Raw genomic sequence first — 22,204 nt, 5'->3', positions numbered from 1 at the left:
GTGGGCAATATACTCCCTATACCTCCCCCCTCTGGGAGACTCTTTCCTATCCTCTCATCAGCACAAACCAACCTCATGAGCATCTACCTCAATGGTGCTAGTGTCTATGCCTTGATCATATCTATATCTCTCCACTCAGGGAGCTGAGTGTTGAGTCCATTATACTGAACCCCTACATCAACTATAGAATCCATTACCATGAGTGAAGATGGTCAGATGTTACCAATCAAGCTAAAACCGATTCATTCACTTCTGGAATTCCCTGGCGCCCCCCCCCTTTTTTTTTTTTTTTATAAATTCATCAGAACTAAAAAAAATTCATCAGAACTAATCTCTGTTTATTAAATAAATAGAAAACTGGATAAATGTCTATTACTCTCTACTCACCAATGCTGGATGGTTTTATAGGTGAGTTCTACCAAACAATTAATTATTGTTAATAACCTATATTCAGGGGCTGGAGAGATAGCATATCGATAAGGCATTTGCCTTGCTTGCACCTGCCCAGAATGAACCAGGTTCATTTCCTAACATCCCATTTGGTCCCCGAGCTTGCCAGGAGCAACCCTTGAGCATCGCCAAGTGTGGCCCAAAAACCAATCAATTAATAAATAAATATATAATTAAAACTGCTAAAAAAATCTATATTCATTGCAGTGCTATTTACAGTAATCAGACTCTGGATACAATCCAGATACCCAAGAACAGATGAGTGGCTAAAGAAGCTATAATACATATACACAATAAAATACTATGAAGCTGTTAGGGAAAATGATGTCATAAAATTTTCCTACACATGGATGAACATGGAAACTATTATGCTGAGTAAAATAAGTCAGAGGGAGAGAGATTAAACATAGAATAGTCTCATTCATTTGTGGGATTTAAGAAAAATAAAAAACAGTATTGTAATAATACCCAGAACAATAAAAATAAGGGTTGGAATGTCTGGCCCACAATATGAAGTTTATCACAAAGAGTAGTGAGTGCAGTTAGAGAAATAACTACACTAACAACTATAAAGACAATGGTAGTGAGTAAGAGAAATAGAAATCGAATACAGGGAGGAAAGAGATGGGGCATTGGTGATGGGAAGGTTGCATGGGTGAAGGTGTTCTTGTTATGACTGAAACCCAACTACAATTATGTTTGTAATCACGGTGTTTAAATAAATAAATTATTTAATTAAAAAATAAAATCGAGGGGCCGGAGAGATAGCATGAAGGTAAGGCGTTTGCCTTTCATGCAGAAGGTCATTGGTTCAAATCCCAGCATCCCATATGGTCCCCCGAGTCTGCCAGGAGTGATTTCTGAGCATGAAGCCAGGAGTGACCCCTGAGCACAACTGGGTGTGACCAAAACAAACAAACAAACAAAAAAAATAAAATAAAATCGAATGTAGGCAGGAGTGGGGGAGGAGGAGAATAGGGGGCACTGGTAGTGGGAAGGTTGCACTAGTGAAAGCAGGTGTTCTTTTTTATCACTGAAACCAACTACAAATATGTTTGTAATCATGGTGCTTAAAGATATTTAAAAATAAAAATAATGTAATCATTAATATCTATTTTATGTGAAGCATTGCAAAGAACACTAAGAACTTACTCTCACCTTCACTCATGAGGTTAGAAGAAACCTGACACAAAATTTTGTCAAGAAGCCCATTAAAAAAAAGGGGGACACTTGCAGACCCACCTTTCCTGTGAACACAGATGCAAACAGCTAGCCAAATCTAGTCTGGAATAAATAATGAATGAGAATGCATCATAATTTACCTAGGCTCAATCCACAACAACTAAAGGATGGTTTAACACCAGAAAATCTGTTTATTCATGTATTTCACCTCAGGGCCTGATTAGAAATAAAGGAAACACAACAGAATCATATATGGAAAGGCATAAAAAAACACTTAGGGAAAAATAAGCTTGAATTTTTGATTAAAGACAAAAAGCAGAGGGGTCAAAGTGATAGTACAGTGGTAGGGAGCTTGCTTTGCACTCAGCCAATCCAGATTCAATTCCCAGCATCCCATATGGTCCCCCAAGCCCATCAGGAGTGATAACTAGGAATACATAACCAGGAGCAAATCCTGAACCTTGCTGGGTTTGGCAAAAACCTGCATTCCCCCCATGCCAAGCAGAACCTTGGTATCATCCTTCTCTGGTGGCAGGTGTCTATAACAGTATGAAGGGAAAAAATCAAGGTGGAAAGGAAGATGATAAGAAAAAGGAAACAGGGTTCAGGACTACCATTATATTGGTGATGTGGGAGTGTGATAAAGTTCTATAACCAAAGCATAGGCTCAACAACACTGAAAACACAAGATCTAAGCTTCAGCCACAATGCTGTCAAGATCACAGGTAGGGGATGAGACTGGGGGAATGATCGAGTAGCATACTGGTGAAGGGGGTTGACACTGGTGGCAGCATTGGTGTTGAAATATCTATGCCTAAAACTCAACTATCAATACTTTGTAATCCATGTTTTTTAATTAAATAAAACTTTTTAAAAGTACATTTAACAATCCAACTGAAATATAATTCCTCTTAAAATTAAGAGATCCAATGGTGACTCAATTACAAAATTTATTTTAAAATTCAGAAGCTAGGGCTGGAGTTCAGCAGGTAGGACACTTGCCTTATATTCATCCAACCCAGGTTCAATCCCAGGTATCCCGTGAGCACTGCCAGGACTAATTCCTGAGTGCAGAGTCAGAATTAAGCCCTGAGTGCTGCTGGGTGAAGCCAAAAGAGATAAAAAGAAAAACAGAATCAAGACAGGGTATGCCCAATTACACAGGAGGTCTTACCCTCTTCCAGCACTGAACACAAGACAATGGTCGGGATCTCTAGGGAGCCAGAGAGACGGCCTAAAAATACTGGAAGGGCTTGATGCCTAGAAAACTGAGGTCTTCACAAGCTTGTGCCTTCTTATTTTGGTCTTTTTCTCTGAGAAAGCCCACAGCTGTGTGAGGTCTAACGGAATGAACTCTGGAGCCAAGCTCTCTGATGACTGGGTTCTACACATAGAAAAGGAGGCATGGCGAGTGATGCCCTAGAAGGGCATCAGAGAGAGGTCCAGCTTTTCTTCTAGAAAGAAAAACTCACTGGCTGCCCTCTGGGAAGTGAGCCTCCCCAGCAGCACCCACCTCTCGTGGGTACAGCGCCCCCTGGGGGCAGGATTAACCACTATGGGAACCAAGGCCAGGAGGACTGCCTGCTGAGGGCTCCCCTGTCCACAGGGACAGCTGAGCATGTCCAGCCCTGGCCCCAGGGCTTCCCATCCCCTTCTCCATTCTCCATTGCATTCCATGTCTCCAACACCAGAAACCTTTGACACACTGCCCTGTTTGGGGGTCTGATGGAGATGCCGTATTCCATGATCTCCTGGACTTTCTCTCTTGGTGCCTCGCTCTTGAGGCGTTCTTTCTGAATGTTTCTGTGCAGTGAGTCACTCAGAGACACTGTTGGGAATGGGAATGGGGGAGAAGGTTGCCACAACCTCTGGCAATTGTGACTCACCAGGGGATTGACCCTGGGCCAGTCCTTGAACCTAATCAAGGCCCAGTGCTCACTTGGTGCTAAATAAAGATAAAAGGCCTGGTGAGCTGGGGCAAACTGTGTCCCGCCACCTAGTGACTCAACCTCTTAATCACTGGTTCACAGAAATGAGTTAGCTTTTTCCTATGACATTTCCATCTGGGGAGAAAAAACTCTCCATGGTTGCCCTTTCCCAGGGAGCCCTTACTACAACGCTCTCCCACCTTCCTCCTCTCCACTGTACATTATTGCACTTTTTCGCTGGCTTTGGGTGTTTGGACTCAATGGCTTTCCAGAACCTTCAGCCCTATGTACCATTTTGGACTTGTAGGTATTACAGTAACAGGGAGGCAGGGGGAGTAAAAGAGAGACTCAAAGAAGGAAGACCAGACCCAGACATCCCATCCTGATTCTCAGAGGCACACAATGCTACATGGGCTGAGTCCATGAACCTGAGTGTTTTCAACCCTCCTTAATAAAGACAAACCGGGGCTGGAGAGATAGCATGAAGGTAAAGCATTTGCCTTGCATCCAGAAGGATGGTGGTTCGAATTCCCGGATCCCATATGGTTCCCCAAGCCTTCCAGGAGAAATTTCTGAGCACAGAGCCAGGAGTAAACCCTGAGAGTTGCCGGGAGTGACCTCAAACAAACAAATAAAGACAAACCACATTGCCCCTATATTCAGTCTCTCAGACAATGACTAAGAAAGTCCAGACAGTGGCCAAAGAGATAGGTTAGGGTGAAGGTGTGTAACTTGCATGTAGCCAACCTAGGATCAATCATCAGCACCACCTGGTTCCCAAAGTATTATCAGGTGCAGCCCTGGAGGCCCATGAACACTCCTGGGATGATCAGACTAATCCCTGGTACCACAGTGCCCAAGCAGCACTGCCTCCTCCACAGCTCTCACACTGGACTACTGGCCTGACTAGCCAAGAATCACCAGCAGCGACCCCTAAATCTTCTGGGCACTGTTTGGGAATCATACACCACCCCCCAAAAAAAATACCTAGACAATGAATGTGGGCTGGGCTTTGCACATCCGTGAACAGTATATATTTGTATTTACTAATTCTATTCACAAGGTAAAAATTTGTCATCAGTGATGTGTACCCTTGTCTTCCAGTCACTCAGAAAACCATAAATGAGTCACTTCTAAGTAGTCTTGATGCTATGATTCCAAGACCTGGAAGTATAACACCAAATGCAGTTTAAAAGCCAAATGCCTCATCATTTCCACATTTGTTGGGAAAACGGGCCTTAAGCAAGTAAGTACCGTATTTTCCGGTGTATAAGACGACTTTTGAAACAAAAAAAAAAGTCAACCAAAAATCGGGGGTCGTCTTATACGCTGAGTATATCCCAAAAAATGTTTTCATATGCCGCTAAACAAAAATTGTCTGAATATTGCCACAAAATGAATTTTCCAACTCGATCCTGCACCAATCACTGCAAGGCTGCTCGGACCGCCTCTCTAACTCAGCCAATCCAAGCAGGCTTTTTATGCATGCAAATTAGACAATGTTCTGGAGCTGAATCTACACTGTAAAAAACCTGCTCAGATTGGCCAGAGTCAGAGAGGAAGTCTATTACAGTATAACCTTTGAACCTTTGCTTGTTGTGATTGGCTCACTGTGGTGCATACAGTTGTAGCACAGGAACGTTCTGTCTGATATAGCGAATATAGGCCTAAACCTATGTTTTAACTGCAAAATTAGGGGGTCGTCTTATACGCTCAATTGTCTTATATGCCGGCAAATATGGTATTTGGAGATGATTCTGAGTCTGTTTCAATCCTTTGAATCCATAATTCATCATAGAAGCTCCAAATACAAAACTCAGAGCAACTGGAGAGTTAATGAAATTCAAAGTGGAGGGGCCGGAGAGATAGCATGGAGGTAAGGCGTTTGCCTTTCATGCAGAAGGTCATTGTCCCGGCATTCCATATGGTCCCCTGAGCCTGCAAGGAGCGATTTCTGAGCATAGAGCCAGAAGGAACCCCTGAGCGCTGCAGGGTGTGACCCAAAAGCCAAAAAAAAAAATTCAAGGTGGGGCCCAGGAAATGATAACAACAAATAAAACTGCTGGAACGAGGGGAGTGGGATTCAAGAAAAAGGAGCCAAAGAAAAAGCTTAGTGGGTTACGTGCATACTTTGTACGTGGAGAGCCTGGGTTTGATACTTGGCCCAGAGTTGGGAGTAACCCCTGAACAATTCCAGGTGTCACCCAAATACCTAGAGAAACAAAATGCAAGAAAGCAACCAAGGCAGGCACTGTTTTGCATGCTCACCTCTGCTCTGTGTTAAAGAGGGCGAAGATGTGCTTGCTAGACATGAAACTCTTCTCTACATCCCGGACTTTCAGGTTGTCCAAGGGCAGCATATACTTCTTCTCTTTTTCCTAGAGAGAGAGAGAGACAGAGTGGGAGGGTGTCAAGTTCAACGAAGCCCCTTGAAGTACACTGGTGGCAGCAACATGGTCTGTTGCTATCCTAGCAACAGAATTTGGACACTACTGCATTCTAGCTTGATCCCAGCTGCCCAGGAGGAGATGCCATCAGGATGAAGTCACCGATTACAGGAGACACTGGGCAGAGGAGAACAGAAGGGGGAGGGGAAATGACAGGAGGTGGGATACAGCAATGGGGTGAACACAGCCCCCTATCCTTTCTTCCTCATGTGTGCCCCCTTAGATGTTTTTAATGCTAGCTTGATATTAATAATTTAGCCATCTGTTAATATTTAACAAAAAATGTTCTGGTCCTAATTCAATGAGCAATGCCAGATGGATTTCATTTCTTTTTTTCTTTTTTTTTTTTTTTGCAGCCTAAGCAGTTTTGATAGCCAGTGCTGGCAGGGCATGAGGGCACAAAGGCCTGGAATGAAATACCCTCCATGTGCCGTGACAGAGTCCAGAAAGGACACTCTTCTCTGGGGGCAAGAAGAGGGTCCACCAAGGGAGGAAACAAAAAAGATTTTTGAGAAAAAGGAGTCCATCAGACATGAGCTAATAGTAACTAAAACAGATTCTCTTTGCAAACAAACATATATTTTTGTGGGGTCAGGAGTGGGACTGCCCCTCAAGTGGTACACAGGCAGCCTGGGGAGAAACTTGGTGCTGCTTGGCAAACCATGCTGAAGGTTTGATGCTCAGACCCTGCAATCCTCAAAGGGCTCCAGGACTATGCTCACCAGTGCTGAGGGTTAGGAATGAGGAGGCAAATGGCATGGGGGATTGTATGTAGATCCTTGTGCATGCCAGGAGCATAGCCCAGACTCCCCCAGCACTCTTCTAGGCCCTGTCTTCAGGTCAAACATAGCCACTGCAGAAGGGGAACTGGTGAGACAGAGGAGAATGCAGAGTGTTAAATAATAAGAGCTGGCCCAAACATATGGCGGTTAGGCCAGAGCACAAAAAGACCCACATCTCAGCTCAGGTGCCCCTTTGGGGACAGATGGCCAGAGATCTTGGAGAAGAATTCTGGAAAGGGAGCAGGATCCAGCTCTGGGATTCCAAAGGCAAGGTACACAGAGACATGAAATGGGGCTTTAATAAACAACTAACAATGGGGGAGGGCATGCACCCGTGGAGCTATTGAATGCACAACATTTTGTTCCTATAACCTCTCAATGCTGACTTAAGAATGTGATGTCTGGCTCAAAATGGGAGTGGTCAGAACTTTCTGTATTAGGCCCTGCTGTCTGTAGCCAGGAGCTCTGGCTTTGCCTATCCTGCCTCTAAACTTTTTGTGTGTGGGTGTGTGAGCCACACCCAGTGCTTGGGGTTTACTCCTGGCTCAGTGCTTGGAGGGTTGCTCCCAGCATAGCTTGAGTGGTTTTGTGTTATCAGAGCTCAAGCCTGGGTTTCCCATATGCATAGCATGAACTTAATTTAGTGCCATCAACCTGGCCCAATGAACAAAATTTAGCCAGAAAATGGGGGAAGATGAGTTGCATGAGATGGCTGAAGGTACTAGAGGGAGAATAACATTATTGTGCCAAGAGGAACTTCTAAGAGAACTTTACAGAAGCCTAAAAGGAACTCAAGGGCAGTGGGAGAACCCGCAGGACAAACACCAAGAAACAAAGCACCATAAGAGCCCAATGTTTCTTGTAGAAAATTAAAATCAACTTAGAGCAATCACAAGGGTCTCTGTTTCCCTTTATAATAAATAAAACAATAAAGATTGAGCAACAACATTAGTTTACAACAGTAAAAAACGTCTCCAGGTTCTAGCTTAACGCCTCTCTGCATAAATCATGTTTGGTTTGTTTTTGTTCTTTTGCCTCCCAAAATGGAGCCCAGGGCCTTCCATATGCTCAACTGCTGAGCTATGTCCCGGCTTAAACACAAGAATATTGTAAATGGCAGAAAACAACAGGTGAATAGACAAAGTATCATGTTGAGTCCAAATAGTTTGGAAGAGTTTTCCGACATTTCAGGACAGAATTCTAAGAGGCAAGCCTTTCAGAGATCCAATACAGAATCAGTAAGAAATGCCAGAAACCCAGAAACGTGTTCTTTTGGACATTTTTCAATGCCCTACATTTAAGCAGCTGGTCGCTTGTTTGTTTTTAACGCTTCATCCTTCTGAAATGATGGCTTTGCCTTTTAATGGGAAATCTGCGTTTCATTGTAAAGATGGAACAGCATGTCCTTGGCAAGTTCTCCAGGGTGCAGCTCCCTTTTGTGCTGCATTCTTTAGCATATAGTGAAGACCAAAAGTGAGTTTACATCAGATGTTTAAAGTTGGAGAAATACACACAGATGCAAAGAGGGAAACAGGAAAAATGCAGCTTTGCTTCCAAAGTCCTGAATGTCACTTATCCACACATTCTGGGAACATATTGCTAAACTGCTTTATAAAGAAGACTTTATGAAGAAAATGAAGACAGATTTGTTTAGAGCTGGAAATCCCATTGAGAAGTAAGTGAGATGGCCACTCTAACCAATAAAATGTCATGGCTAGATCTAAAATTCTCAGTGCTTTAAGAAAACAAAGATGTGCTGCTACAAGAACATTTTGAATATGGAATAGCAAAAATAAACAAAAACAGTCTGAGGAGGAAAAAGGATATGCATAAATCCAATTTTAAAAATAGCAAGTGTTGGGCACCAGCTTCACTGACACATTGATGATTTCATCAAACTGTCCCATGTAGTGGTCACCAGCTCAGGTGACCACTGGGCATGCCCAATGCAACTCATGACACTGGGAAGAGCTTTAAGTGTGAAGGACACACCCGATTTTCCAGACCCAGTATAAGAAAAAGCAAGTAATAAATGCCACATGTGGCAATTCCACAGCTAACATCTGACTCAATGGTAGAAAACTGGAAAGATTTTTCTCTTAAATTCTGGAAGTAGCAAGACAGGGAGACAACTCAAAAGGCTGGAGCACATGCCTGGCAGGATAAATGCTCAGCACTCTGAGAGTAGTCCCTAGGACCTTGGCACTGTATGGGATTCCTTCATCCTCATCCCTAAATCTGGAACTAGACATGGATGTCCTTTCTCATCACTACTCTCCAACAGAGCTTTGTCTGACCAGAAAAATTAGGCAAGAAAAAGACATACAAGAGGGGCTGGAACGATAGAACAGCAGGTAGGGAATTTGCCTTGCACATGGCTGACCCGGGTTTGATCTTCAGCATCCTATATGTTACCCTCAGCCTGCCAGGAGTAATTTTTTTAGTGCAGAGCCAGGAGTAATCCCTGAGCACTGCTGGGTTGGCATAAAAACAAAAACAAAAATAATGCATACAAGGAATGCAAACTGGAAAAGAAGTAAAATGATCACTATTTGCAGGTATCCCTATAATATTCATAGCCCAATTTAAGAAGCAGGTGGGGGGGGCAGAGAGAGATAGCATAGAGGTAAAGCATTTGCTTTGCATGCAGAAGGTCGGTGGTTCGAATCCCGGCATCCCATATGGTCCCCCAAGCCTGCCAGGAGCGATTTCTGAGCATAGAGCCAGAGGTAACCCCTGAGTGCTGCCAGGTGTGACCCAAAAAAGAAGCAGGTGGGGAGGCAGTGGTAAGAACTAAAACAGACACTTCTTCAGAGACAGACACACAAGTGGTCCTTCAGCGCAGGGAAAAAATGTTGACCATCACTTTTATATGAGAATGTAAATCAAAACTACAGTGAGTTAACACCATTCCTGTGAGAAAAGCCTGTGTGGAAAAAACCCCAGAAACATATATTGGCAAGGATGTAGAGAAAAGGAAGACTCAGGACTCTGTAATAGGATGTGAGCTGTTATAGCTACTATGAAAAACTGTCTGGAGAGTCCTACAAAGATAAAAAAAAAAAATGAATTCTGTCGAGCCACAGTATCATGCCCAGACATCTGTCAAAAGGCTATGTATGAAAAGTCATCAAAAAGGGGGTTTACTTCTCAGGCCCACCCCTGCCCACATTCTCAGCAGCCAAGGCATGGGATTCATCAAGCACCCATCCTGGACGGATGGATGAAGAAGCTGGGGCTGTGACACCAAGGAAAACGGCACTGCTATTACAGACAGAAATGTTCAGAGGACATGGACGAACAATGAACTGACTGCATTCATGGGACTGTCTGGAGGCCAGAGACAGTTCCCGGATGCTTTTACTCATCTGTGAAATATGAATGACTCAAATAAAGCAACTGGCAATAAACAACAAAAATGAACTCCTGGACTTAGTAAAAATTACGGTGCTCACCAAAAGTAAAGGAGATAGGGATGGTCTTTTTGGTGGTGAGATAGCACTGGAACATTGTCAAATAGATGGTGATAATTACCTCCCCCAAACACAGAGGCATTGAAGCTGAGCCCTCCAGTTTCATAGACTAGGATAAAGCAATGGGGGGAAAATGACATTAAAAAACAAGGGAGTCTGATTAAATTCCATTTGATTCTTCTATTGTTTTCTAATGTTAGAACCTGTTCCGGTCTCACAATAAAATTCTTATCCCTTCACCTTTATATCCCAAGTTTCCTTGAGAGCAAGGAAACCAACTCCTAGAGAACTGCCAACCAGAAAATGGCCCTACTTCTTTACTAAGTTCCAAAAGAAAATGATGGCCACTGAATTTTCCCAGAGAATCTGTTCCAGGCCAATGCCTCTAGGGCCTTCTCAGACTGGGTGGGGGCAGATTCCCTTTTCTACATGAACCACAGCAGTCCAAAGCCACACCCTACACCCTCTAACAGAAACAACCCAGCTCCATAACTTATTCCTATCAAAAATTGCCAAGCTGGGGCTGGAGAGATAGCATGGAGGTAGGGCGTTTGCCTTACATACAAAAGGACGGTGGTTCAAATTCCAGCATCCCATATGGTCCCCCAAGCCTGCCAGGAGCGATTTATGAGTGTAGAGCCAGGAGTAACCCCTGAATGCTGTCAGGTATGACCCAAAGACAAACAAACAACAAAATAAAATAAAATAAAATAAAAATTGCCAAGCTACCAAATTAGTTTCAGATACTAGACCATGTGGCTACATTTGGCCATGAGACACATCAAAATTTAATAGTATCAGCCAAGTAGTATTAAAGGAAATCTGATGGGGAAATTATATAGAGACCTACCAAGCTCAGTGAGCCTTAAACAGTAATACAGAAGCTCAATAACACCAACCACAATCCAGTATATCCTTAAATACTGACTTTAGTAACACCACTGATAAATATATCAATTATTTCAAATTGACCTTTGTTGATCTGATTTCTGATAATGCCATCTACCTATGTATTATAGTAAACAATCTGAAGTAAATTTTTCTTAATAGGTGGGAAATTGGGGATAGGCATTGGTAAAGGAGAGGTCACACTGATGGTGGGATTGGTATTGTGACATTAGATGCTTAAAATGACTATATTATAAATAATTTGGTAAGTCATAGTATTATAATAAAAATTTTTAATGAAATAAAAATGAATGATTCTCTCAAATTAAAAGCAAAAAGAATTTCTGGCCAAGCACCCACTGACTTGTTAAAATTCTCAGGGGAGAGTGGCTCCACTCGGAATTTTTTTTTGAAACCATTGTGATTTACAAAGTCCTTCATAGTTAGATTTCAGATATACAGTGAATCGGGCCATTTCCACTACCAGTAACAACCTCCCTCCACCAATGTTCCCAATAAAGTATCCTATACCACGTCCCTTTGTCCCCAACCTGCCAATATTACAGGCCCATTTTAAGTTTATTGTTTATGGTTATAGTTTGTGTCTCTTGATTCTATTGTTGTTGACTTTGGCTTGGATATTTAGCACTGCCCTTTTTTCAATGAACTTGAGACCACTTGGACCCTACCCTCCATCTTTTCTTTTCTTTTATTTCCTTCTTAATTTTATAGGAAAATGCAAAGAAATATGAAGTAAAACAAAGTAATCTATGTCTCAAGGTTCTATGAAAAAGGCAGGAGCCCCTATCTAAAAGATAAAAAAAAATAGGGAGATGGCAAAAGTTGGGGAAAATGGAAAGGAAAACCCTTTGGCCTGAAAACACGGTGTCTCTACCCATGAAGCATCCTGCCATAAGACTAACTACAGGCTCTAGGCATACTAAGTGTCTAACACAAAGTCTTTATTTATGATTCCGGAAAAGTTCTTCTCAATCACAGTTGTCACGGTCAAGCTTCTATAGTTAGAAATCTTGATTTTTGCATAGATCCTATGTAGAAAGAAGTTAAGGTGTCACAAAGCTTCTTCTGATTTCATCTCATGACCTGGCCTGAAAGCAAGTAGTTGCTATTTCCAAGCCAACAGGGGTGTCATATGAACCCACCCGGGAGCAAGTCTATGTCAGGGTAGCATTAGGACCTTCCCTTATAGAAGTTCTATTCTTGGTGCTGGTGTAGAAAACCATGCCAGTTCCAAAGATGGAATCCAAGGTTCAGGGGTGAACAGCCAATGTGCAATTGATTGAAGCCTAAAAGTCACTATGATAAATGTTCATGGTAAAAGGCCCCCTGAAATATAAAATTCAGGAGTTCCTATCTCTATTAGATAAGAACTTCTATACCTAAGATTTCCCCATTTTAATGTGCCTATGCAAAAAAAGGAACAATGTCACATGATACTACTGATGCATATGGGGGCAAAAATAACAAGCTAAACAATTCCTAGAACCTGGTTCTAATATGAACTCAGAACTCAAGAGAAATTTATCTACTAGAATTTTTCATTCAAGATTATGACAGCCAGAAACAAAAGAGAGGTAGAGGGAAGGAAGTCTAAACCCCACACGAGCATCTGAGGGCTGAGGGGCATGAAGAGCTTTTTGTTCTCACTATAGAATAAATCTGGGCCCCAGAAGGTATGGAAATGTGATGGGACAGGGGACCCCTAGCCCCAGAAAGGATTTCCATGTCCTTGAACATAAGTCACAAAATCTCTCTTGCCAACATGTGGCAGGCGGATTTTTCCACTTCCCTTGAGGTCAGATTTCCCTGCTGCTCCATCTTCATTTAAACGCTGATTCCAACCTTAATCCCCTCCTCTCCCTTTCTCTTTTAGTCAAAGGACCAGGCTTCCTTTGAAATCGAACACAGTCAGTGTGACTCTGCCTTCCTACCTCTGCATGGCAGTTTGTTTGATTCTAAGGGATTGAAAGTGATTTGAACCACTCAGAGTCCCAGGAAACAAACTTTCTCAGCTCAGCATGCTGAGATTCCAAGAATTGAGCTAAGGGTTTGCCACTAACACCCAGATTGTACAAGGTGCATCTGGCAATAGTAGTGTTAAATTTCGGCCCTCCAGGACAGGGGAGTTAAGTCCATATAAAATCAAAGAGAAAAGGCTTGATATTTGCAGAAGAGATTTGAGGAGATGAGGATAAAATCAAAGGCATGAGAAGGTTAGTATGCAGCAGTAAGGGGAGAAGGGATGTCTGGGAGAGAGAATGTCCAATGAAAAACCAAAGATGACCTCCCCCAGCAGTGGGATACTTGGGGCCTATGGGAACTTTGTGTCAGTTACTCTGAAATCAGAATATAGTTGAAAGAGAACATAGCAAGGGCTCAAAGTTGGGAGGGCAACTGGAATTTGTCTGACCTAAGAGCTCAAATTTAAAAAAAAGTGATGAAGGGCTGGAGCAATAGTACAGCAGGTAGGGTGTTTGCCTTGCTTGTGGCAGACCCAGGTTCAATCTCCAGCATCCCATGTAGTCCCTGAGCACCACCAAGAATAATTTCTGAATACAGAGCCAAGCATAACCCAAGCACTGCTGGGTATGGGAAAAAAAGTGATGAAATGAGCCTATGACATTGGAAGTGTTCGTGACCCAATGGATGGGAGCAACCCCCTGTAGAGAGGCAAAAAAACCTCCCAGAGCAGCCAGGAGTGGAGAGAGAGACTTCAAGGGAGGAAGCCACATTTAAGATAAGGTAGCTGAAAACGAGGAGGACAGAAGCAATGAAGTTGGGAAGTGACCCAGAAAGCAACACTTGAGAAGACACTGTGATGGCAGAAATGTGAGGCTCAAGGGCAAGGGAATAAGATTCCAGGATTTGGAGAGGTCACTGGCTCCAGGTTGGGTTTCTAGATACTGAAGAGCCTGAAGCATCCAAGATAAGCAAGGGGGTTTGGGGGCAGTGTAAGGGCAGAGCCTCTGTGTGAGCCAATTTTGAGCACAGTCAGATTTCAATGAACACAAACAGCAGCAAGGGCTGGTGGGTAGGAAGTTAGAGCCTACCTAGGCTACAGCACATGTCAAGTATATAAATTCGGAGCTGGAGAGATAGCATGGAGGTAGAGCGTTTGCCTTGCATGCAGAAGGACAATGGTTCGAATTCTGGCATCCCATATGGTCCCCTGAGCCTGCTGGGGGACGATTTCTGAGCATTGAGCCAGAAGTAACCCCTGAGCACTGCCGGGTGTGACCCAAAAACAAACAAAGTATATGAATTCAAGCAAGTTCTATTGATAGGGGGAAAAAAGCTGATCCTTAATAAGCAAAAAAGAAAAAAGTTTGTTTGGGGGCCACACCTGTGATCAGGGTTTACTCCTAGCTTTGCACTCAGGAATTAATTCTGGTGGTGCTTGGAGGACCTTATGCCTGAAATTGAACCCAGGTCAGCTATGTGCAAAGCAAGTGCCTTCCCCATTCTGTCCATCACTCTTCCCATCACTCTGTCCCATACATCCTTTTCTAGACATTAAAAGACAATGAATAAAAGCTGCTTCTTCTGAGTTATCTGGCCAATAGAATTTTCTCTGTCACATGTCTACATGTTTTAAACTGCTTATGTTCTATTTAGTTCAAGTGGTTGCCTGTTGGCTCCTCGGCGCCATTGCCAATAATAAAATTCAACAAAACTAACCCCTAAATATAGTTTTGTTTCCCCATTTTTAAAAACATCTGAGCCTCAATCTAAACCAAGACCCAGTGTTTCCTTCTTATGTGGAAGACAAGTGTAAGTAAGTGACTAGCTCCACCAAAATCACTCAGTAGACCCACTGACTGAGGGCTCCGAGCCCTCATTCTTCCTTCCTACCTAACTTCCATTGGTCATTCCACCTTGGGCTTATCCCTACCTTTCTGCTGTTCTTGTCTTTTCATTGCAGACTCAACAGCACTAGTTTAACTGGACTGGACTGAGGTGTTGGGCTTTGGCATGTCCTTCACCCAGGCCTCCCCACTACATGTGTCCCTAGGGCACTTCACCAACCTACTATCTCCTTGAACCATCCTAGAACTATCTCCTAGAACCCTTTGGGGCCTGAATTGCTAATACAACCTTCTTTTCCACTACCATCTCATCAGTCCCACAAAACAGGGTTTCTCCTGACACTCTTTCCAGAGAATTCTAAAGAAAGGCAGAATTTTCGAGAAATATCAAGCTCCTCCATCAGCCTCCCTTGTGCCTGCCACAAGGAAGACCTCCCTGGCTCCCCCAGAACACAGCTCACTCTGCAAGGGCTGCAGTCTTCTGAACTAAGTCTCTTCAGGAACCCCCCTTCAGTCTGTCTGTCTGTTTCTTTCTCTTTTTCTCTCTTTCACACACACACACACACACACACACGCACACACACACACACACACACACACACACTCTCTCTCTCTCTCTCTCTCCTGATACAATTCTCTCCTTCACAACCAGCTGGTGACTCCCCGTGGGGCCACTGCAAATCAATTCCTGAAAGTGACATTTTAATGCCACCTACTATTGCAAATACAAGAGATGAGCAATAATGGCACGAGGAACTTTTTGTTGGCAACTTTGCTTTTCCTGGGCACATAAAAAGGTCAACAACATTTTGTGTGTGGCTGATCATGAGAAATATATCTAATGTATGTGTTTATCTCTCACACACAAGATATTGTGTAAATTATGCTGGAATCTTCCAAGAGAGCCCTTACCTTTAACTGAGAAGTCCAATACATTGAGACTGGATGCTGAACAGAACTGTGCCTCTCCCTCTGTCTAAAAAGTCACAATCCTTCAGATTCAAATGCTCTTTCTCTTACTTTACCTCTCTCATCCCACCCCCTCTCTCTGTCATGTTGGATAGAGAGTGGGATATGTGTCCTCTCCTGCAACCAGTGCTGCCCCTTCTATCTCTTGAGGTGGAAACTAGCCAGGCAGTGATGAGGTATTCTAGAGACAAAGGCTCCAGGTTTTCTCTCTCCTAAGGACTGGGAAGCACAGGGCTGCTGTGAACTGGCCCAGACTCAAAGGGCAGCGTGTTTCCCTGAGTGGAAGCCCAGAGTTCGCCCTGGCTCGGGTCACAAGCAGGGCACTACCTCCTGCCTTCCACCAAGAGAGCCCAAAAACTGAGCCCAGCTGGTGACACAGACCCCTGGAGGGGGGACTGTAGCTTTAACCCTCCTTAAACTGGTCAATTTTGGTGATGATGGTGGAGTTTTTGTTTTTGTTTTAAGCTTTTAGTCTATCCCAATTGGCTTTAAATCATTTGTCCTATCAGTTTCCTCATTTTTCTTCTTGAACTACAAATACACATGCAGAGCTTGGAAAAGCCCTGAGTCCATGGCTTCTGATTTTGGTGATTGTGTCACTCCGTCCCTCATAAGCATGTTTTACATTTGAGGCACAAATCTGGATACAGGAAGCATGACCGACTCTGAGAACAGAGGTGGGGGGAGAGGTACAGTGAGGGGTGCCCATGAATGGGGAGATGCCACTTGCTTGGCTGAAAATAAGGCTTGTTTTTCTACTGTGCTATTTCACACCCTACAGTTGACCTTCAGTGACTGCTCCTTGAGCAAAAGTGCATCGTTTAAGAACTTCTGAACTGTGACAGCACCATGAAGTGAATCACCATCAGGAAACACTGGCCCACTTGGGCTCAGGGACTGCCGTCTGGCTGGGAACTGATTAATGCCATGAGCAGATGAACCTTCCAACTTATAGCCATAAAAACCAGACTTGGAAATATCATCACCGAGGCCCCTTCTCTCCTTTCCTGAATGAATCCAATGCTTTCCCAGCACTTTCCTCTCTCAAATTCATAAGGCTTTTGCTCTCTGATGTTCCAAGAATCCTGAGACAGCTCTGCTGTCACCATTAGTGTGGGGGGGGAATAAATACAAAACCACCGCCTATACAGATTCATTCCTGGGCTACAATGCAAGAAAGAGAGAGTTACAAAACCTGACTGATTTCATCTCGGCTATGCAAAAGCAGGATGCACTCCTTGGAACATCCACCCATCCTCGGGCTCACTGAAAAAAAAAAAAAAAAAAAAAAAGAAACCAACTTTCCCCTTTGTCCTATCAGCTACTCTTTTCTGTGTGCTTCTCACTTCTTTAGATACTTCTCCCCCCCCCCCAATTAACATTGTCCCTGTTGATTGTCTGACCTGATTTTCAGCATTTGCATGCAAGAGATCAGAACAGAAACTCTGGATATGGCTACCAACTCACAGCTTCAGACATTCATTCTCCACTAATGCAGTGCCCCATTCTCCCTTCCCCATCCCCATCAACGATAACAGCTCGACTAGACACTGTCAAACTCAGTTGACAACTTTCTCCTCCAGGTCTTTTCCCTCCACATGACAGCTAAAGGGCTGTAACGTCTTAAAAGCTTTTTCTAACTGCTTGTTATGCTGCAAATGAGAAAGGGGAAAGAAAAAAAAAATACTTTCAGACAAGTAATCAATTTTGTTGCTGTGGAGCTTTCTGCAAAATGCATTAAAGGTTCATGCTTGTGCACGGTCGCTGCCTGGACTCTGGGCTGATTCCCAGATGCTAAGACTTTTTCCAGATACCCAGGAGAAACTTTAGGATGACAGAGCACTTGCTTTGGGCCTTAAAGACTGCAGAGGGAAAACTCTAGAAGGTTCCTTCTCAGCTGTATTTTGTTTCTTTGTTCAGTTGTCTAGGTTATGGAAAATACTAGACACTTTCTCAAGAAAATATTCCTTCTCTCTCTCTCTCTCTCTCTCTCACTCTCTCTTTCTCTCTCTCTCTCGTTAAAGTCTTCATTAGTTAATCAAAGTCTTGCTTCAGCAATAAAGTGAGTTTACTTTCTAAGTGCCTTATAATACAATGCCAGAAAGTAACTGATAATATTTTTCAACTTAAGAGAGCTGGATTCAGGGGCTTTCACAAGTAATCGTCAACCAAATGTCTTTCTGTCTCATGTTCAGCTTCAAACTCTTCTGCTGCTTTTACTCTGGCCATGCATGAAATCTGAGCATGGAAACTGTCACAGTTGATCGCTTACAGGGCATGTTGATGTACATGAGAGCTTTTCTTCCCTCTCAAAGATAGAATTCTCTCCCCACTCTCCACATTTTCTGCCTCCTATAAATCTGATTCCTCTTATAAGCAAAAGAGATTAATAGGATAAAACATTTTCCCATTCCTTCCATTTCTTATGATGCCTTAGTTCTGTGACTGAGTTTCTGATTACTTCAGAATAACCTTAAAATTCGGATTGTTTGTGGGCAACTTTTATTCTCTCTCTCTCTCTCTCTCTCTCTCTCTCTCTCTCTCTCACTCACTCCTTCCTTCCTTCCTTTTTTTTTTTGTTTTTGGGCCACACCAGTGATGTTCAGGGGTTACCATGGTCTGTCCTAGGCTAGCACGGGCAAAGCAGATGCCTTACCGCTTGTGCCACTGGTCCGGCCCCTCTCTCTCCTTCCTTTCTGGCTGGCTGGCTGGCTCCCTGTCTCTGTCCCTCTCCTCATTCCCCTCATTTATAGAGGGCTGAAAGTTAGCCTGGGGTGGCAATATCTCATTTTCCTGATATCTTACTGAGTCTCACAGTTCTCTGTTCAGAACCTACAGAGGCCCACTGATTACTTGATAACCAATATGCTGAGTTTGATACCACTTACAGGGGGAGAAGTTCGGGGAAAGCTCTTATTAAGGATGTTGGAACCACGTGGGTGGGGCCCAAAACTTTGTTAATTACTACCATCGTGGCCAGGAAGGTGGAAAGTGATGCTCAAGAAAGGGAGAAAAAGGGGGTTCTAGTGATGTGGAAAGGACTGAAGTGTGGAAACTGAGATGTAATGGATGTGAGGGCTGCAGGTCACCTACTCGAAGCACCAATTTTAAGAAGAGTTAGTGTTGGGGAGTGCTGCTTGGTGATGCAACATTCCAAATCAGGAGAAAAGGACATTTCAGAGCTGCTGGCTGTTTCCATGCTCTCCGAAGCCCCCTGTGTTTGCCCTGGATCTCCCATAGTCTCTGATGGTCTTAATGATTTTGGACATTTTCCTCCTACCCAGGGCTTTACTGCCAAGCTTTACACAGACTCCATATGTAGTAATAGTGAATCACTTTAAAGGGGCTGAACCAAAGGAAAGGTAAAGTGCTTCTAGGTCTTGCACTTGTCAGCATATGATCACAAGGCCTAGGGAAAGCAGGAGAGAGTCAGGACTCAAAGAACTGCTGCCCACCTCTGCTGGGCCCAGAAACAGCTGAAGCTTCTCTCTCACCTCATCTCACCTTTAAAGGAGAAGGCAAAGGGAACCCACACTTTCCACAGAACCCCCCAGAAACATGTAAGCCCAGACACTGCCTTTGATCTGAGCTTGGCACACCTTCCAGGGTGTTCAGCGTCATTACTCTGAAGATAAAGAAAGTGCTAGAATTGGAGAACAGGCCAACCTCAAGGCCATAACACTACCTTAATCAGCTCTCGGGTCACTCTGCCTTTCTGGGTTCATCCTTCACATTTCTGGGAATCAATAGCCAGCACTTCTGGGAACTCAGTACACTCTTCACTTGGAGGGAATCTAGACTGTGATCAAGAACAGCTCCACAAATCAGGAGGCTTCCCAGACCCCAATGACTGAGGGACCCTACCAGTTCCCAAAGCTGCTCCTCTGCTTCCCCACTGCTCCTAGGAAATGACTTAAAATGACATGCCCACTTCTTCCCATTCATTCACAGTTGCTTCTCACAACCTTCTGTTCTCCCACTTTCTTCCCTTTCACTTTGCAAACTGTGTTCTGTGAGGCAGAATAGACTGGAAAACAATGCAAGCTCCAGATAAGACCTTCACAAGAGGACCAAATAGAATTGAATCCCTCAGAATATCCCCCCCCCCGAATTTAAGAGAGGGGTTCTCATACATATTTTATTACAGTATTTTAATTTTGATTTTTGGGCCACACTTGGTAGTGCTCAGGATTACTCCTGGTGCTGTGCTCAGAAATTACTCTTGGAAGACTCAGGGAACCATATAGAATGCCAGAAATCGAACCCAGGTCAGCAAGGCAAATCCCTTCCCCCCCTGTGTTATCACTCTGGCAAACTCATACATATTTAAAAAGTTCATTATGGAATCAATCAATAAATCTTTCCATGTCATCTTGGTTTTCCATTTGGGAAGAGCCAAACACCTGATTCAATTACTCTAGTACTTCTCACCTCTGTGAAGCAAAACTTCCAAACATTTTCAATCAAACCCCACGAAAAAGCTGGACAATGGCAACAGGTTGGAAAAATATTTCCTAGAGGCACAGGAATGTAAATAGTGCTAAGTCCATGAAATGAATACATGCACACACATCCTTCATGGGAACTCACAAAAGGGGCTGTTTCACACTCTGGAAGTACACCCCATTGTCTGTCACTGAACCTCCTTCCTCACAAGAGAAGGGTCTCCACTGGGTAGGCAGGGAGTCTACTGAACTTTGGAGTGATGGGCTGAGGTGCTTATTAGATGCTGGGTGCCAGTGAGGATTCCAGAGCAAGTTCATCACAACTGAACTTTGCGATTTGCTTTTCTTCTCTAGAGCAAGAGAAAAGCAAAAGTATGGCGAAAACTATGCAGTTCGCTGGACTTATTGTTCATCTTGTTTTCAAAGAATTATTTTTTGGGACTTAAGAACATGGGGAAGGAAGGAAGGAGAGATAGAAGAAGGTAGAAAGGAAGGATAGAGGAAGGGAAGAATGAAGGAAGGAGGGAAAGAAGAAGGGACAAAAGAAGGAAGAGAGGAAGGCAGGCAGGCAGGCAGACACACTTTCTCATCTTCCTCTAGAAATTGCTCCTGGCAGGCACAGGGGACCATAAGGGATACCAGGATTCAAAACAACATCTGTCTGGGATCAGCTGCGTGCAAGGTAAACACCCTACCGCTGTGCTATCTTTCTGGCCCCTCATTCCTCTCTCAACCAAAATCTACTTCCCATCTTGAAAACCTTCTTCACTTTACACCATTTTTTTTGTTATACAGTTGGTAACAGCCCCAAGTAACCCCCTCAAAATTCAACATTCTTTGGCCCCTTACACAGTATCTTCAAATAACACCACACACAGGGCAGGAGAGAACCCCTAGAACAGTCTGCTTCATTAGCTCCTGACACACTGATGTTTGAAAAGGAGGAAAAAGGATGCTCAGAACACATGAGTTTGACTGGCCCCACTCTGCCTATTTGGTTTCAGGCCGAGACCACAAGAGCTTTCAGTTTATTTTTGAGGGAAAAAAGGAAAAAAGAAAAATTCCTGCCTTCAGACAGGATGTAGGGGAGGAGTCGGAGAGTGATGCTTTACACATGCACATCTGGCTGCCCGCCAGCCCTGTCCCTCCACATTCCCCGCTTGTTTTCATTGTGCTCTCTGCATTGGCATTCATAAATTTGTGAGATTAATTGTGTGTCAGTTGTCCGCAGGCCTGGGGCCGGGCACTGGCTGCTGGTGTTGCACAGCCACACACTCATGCGTTTGAGAAATTAAAGTGCTACCACCGACTACTTTCCTGTTTAAAAGTGTGGCACTGACAGAGCACCTAGAGAAAGCTGTGTGCCACATGGTTTTGTGCACCCCATTGCTGTCCAGCCTGAGCACCAATCCTTGACTGATTGGGATGGCTAGTGGTAGGCTGGGCCCCTTGTCTCTGTTGGGTCAGTTAAAGGGAAGTGTCATGGCAACATAAACCAACAATGAAAGTCACCTTTGCTGTAGGGATGGCAGGAGGGAGCCCAAGAGAGAAAACAGTAGGGAGGGTACCTGCCTAGCATGCAGTCAAGCGAAGTTCAATCCAAGGCACCACATAGGGTTACCCATGTCCCACCAGAAATGACCCCTGAGCACAGAACCAGGAGTAAGCCTGAGCACTGGCAGGTGAGGCTCAAAAACAACAAGAAAAGCAATGGCTAAAGATTCACTGCTGCTTCAATCTGTGTTTTCAGGGTGTTTCAAACTGAGTTTTCAGGAGTTTCATCCATTACCTGGGTGGCTATGTCCCTCTCCAA

At 43.8% G+C, this 22,204-nt stretch overlaps 1 protein-coding gene across 2 annotated transcripts in view; it reads right to left on the bottom strand.

Annotated features, from left to right (window-relative positions):
- DNM3 (dynamin 3) overlaps positions 1 to 22,204 on the bottom strand; it is a 348,113-nt gene that overhangs the window by 179,195 nt on the left and 146,714 nt on the right. For both annotated transcript variants that reach the window (XR_007497526.1, XM_049776438.1), the window contains exon 15: positions 5,829 to 5,938. Coding sequence is in view for 1 of the 2 variants with exons in the window: in XM_049776438.1 (XP_049632395.1) it covers positions 5,829 to 5,938 (110 nt within the window). In the remaining variant the exon portion in view is untranslated. The remainder of the gene's footprint in view (positions 1 to 5,828; positions 5,939 to 22,204) is intronic.

Source organism: Suncus etruscus, chromosome 7, assembly GCF_024139225.1.
Source record: "Suncus etruscus isolate mSunEtr1 chromosome 7, mSunEtr1.pri.cur, whole genome shotgun sequence".
In the NCBI taxonomy this organism is placed as follows: Eukaryota; Metazoa; Chordata; class Mammalia; order Eulipotyphla; family Soricidae; genus Suncus; species Suncus etruscus.
Note: the sequence above shows the minus strand (reverse complement) of the source record. Positions and strands in the feature narration are given on the sequence as shown.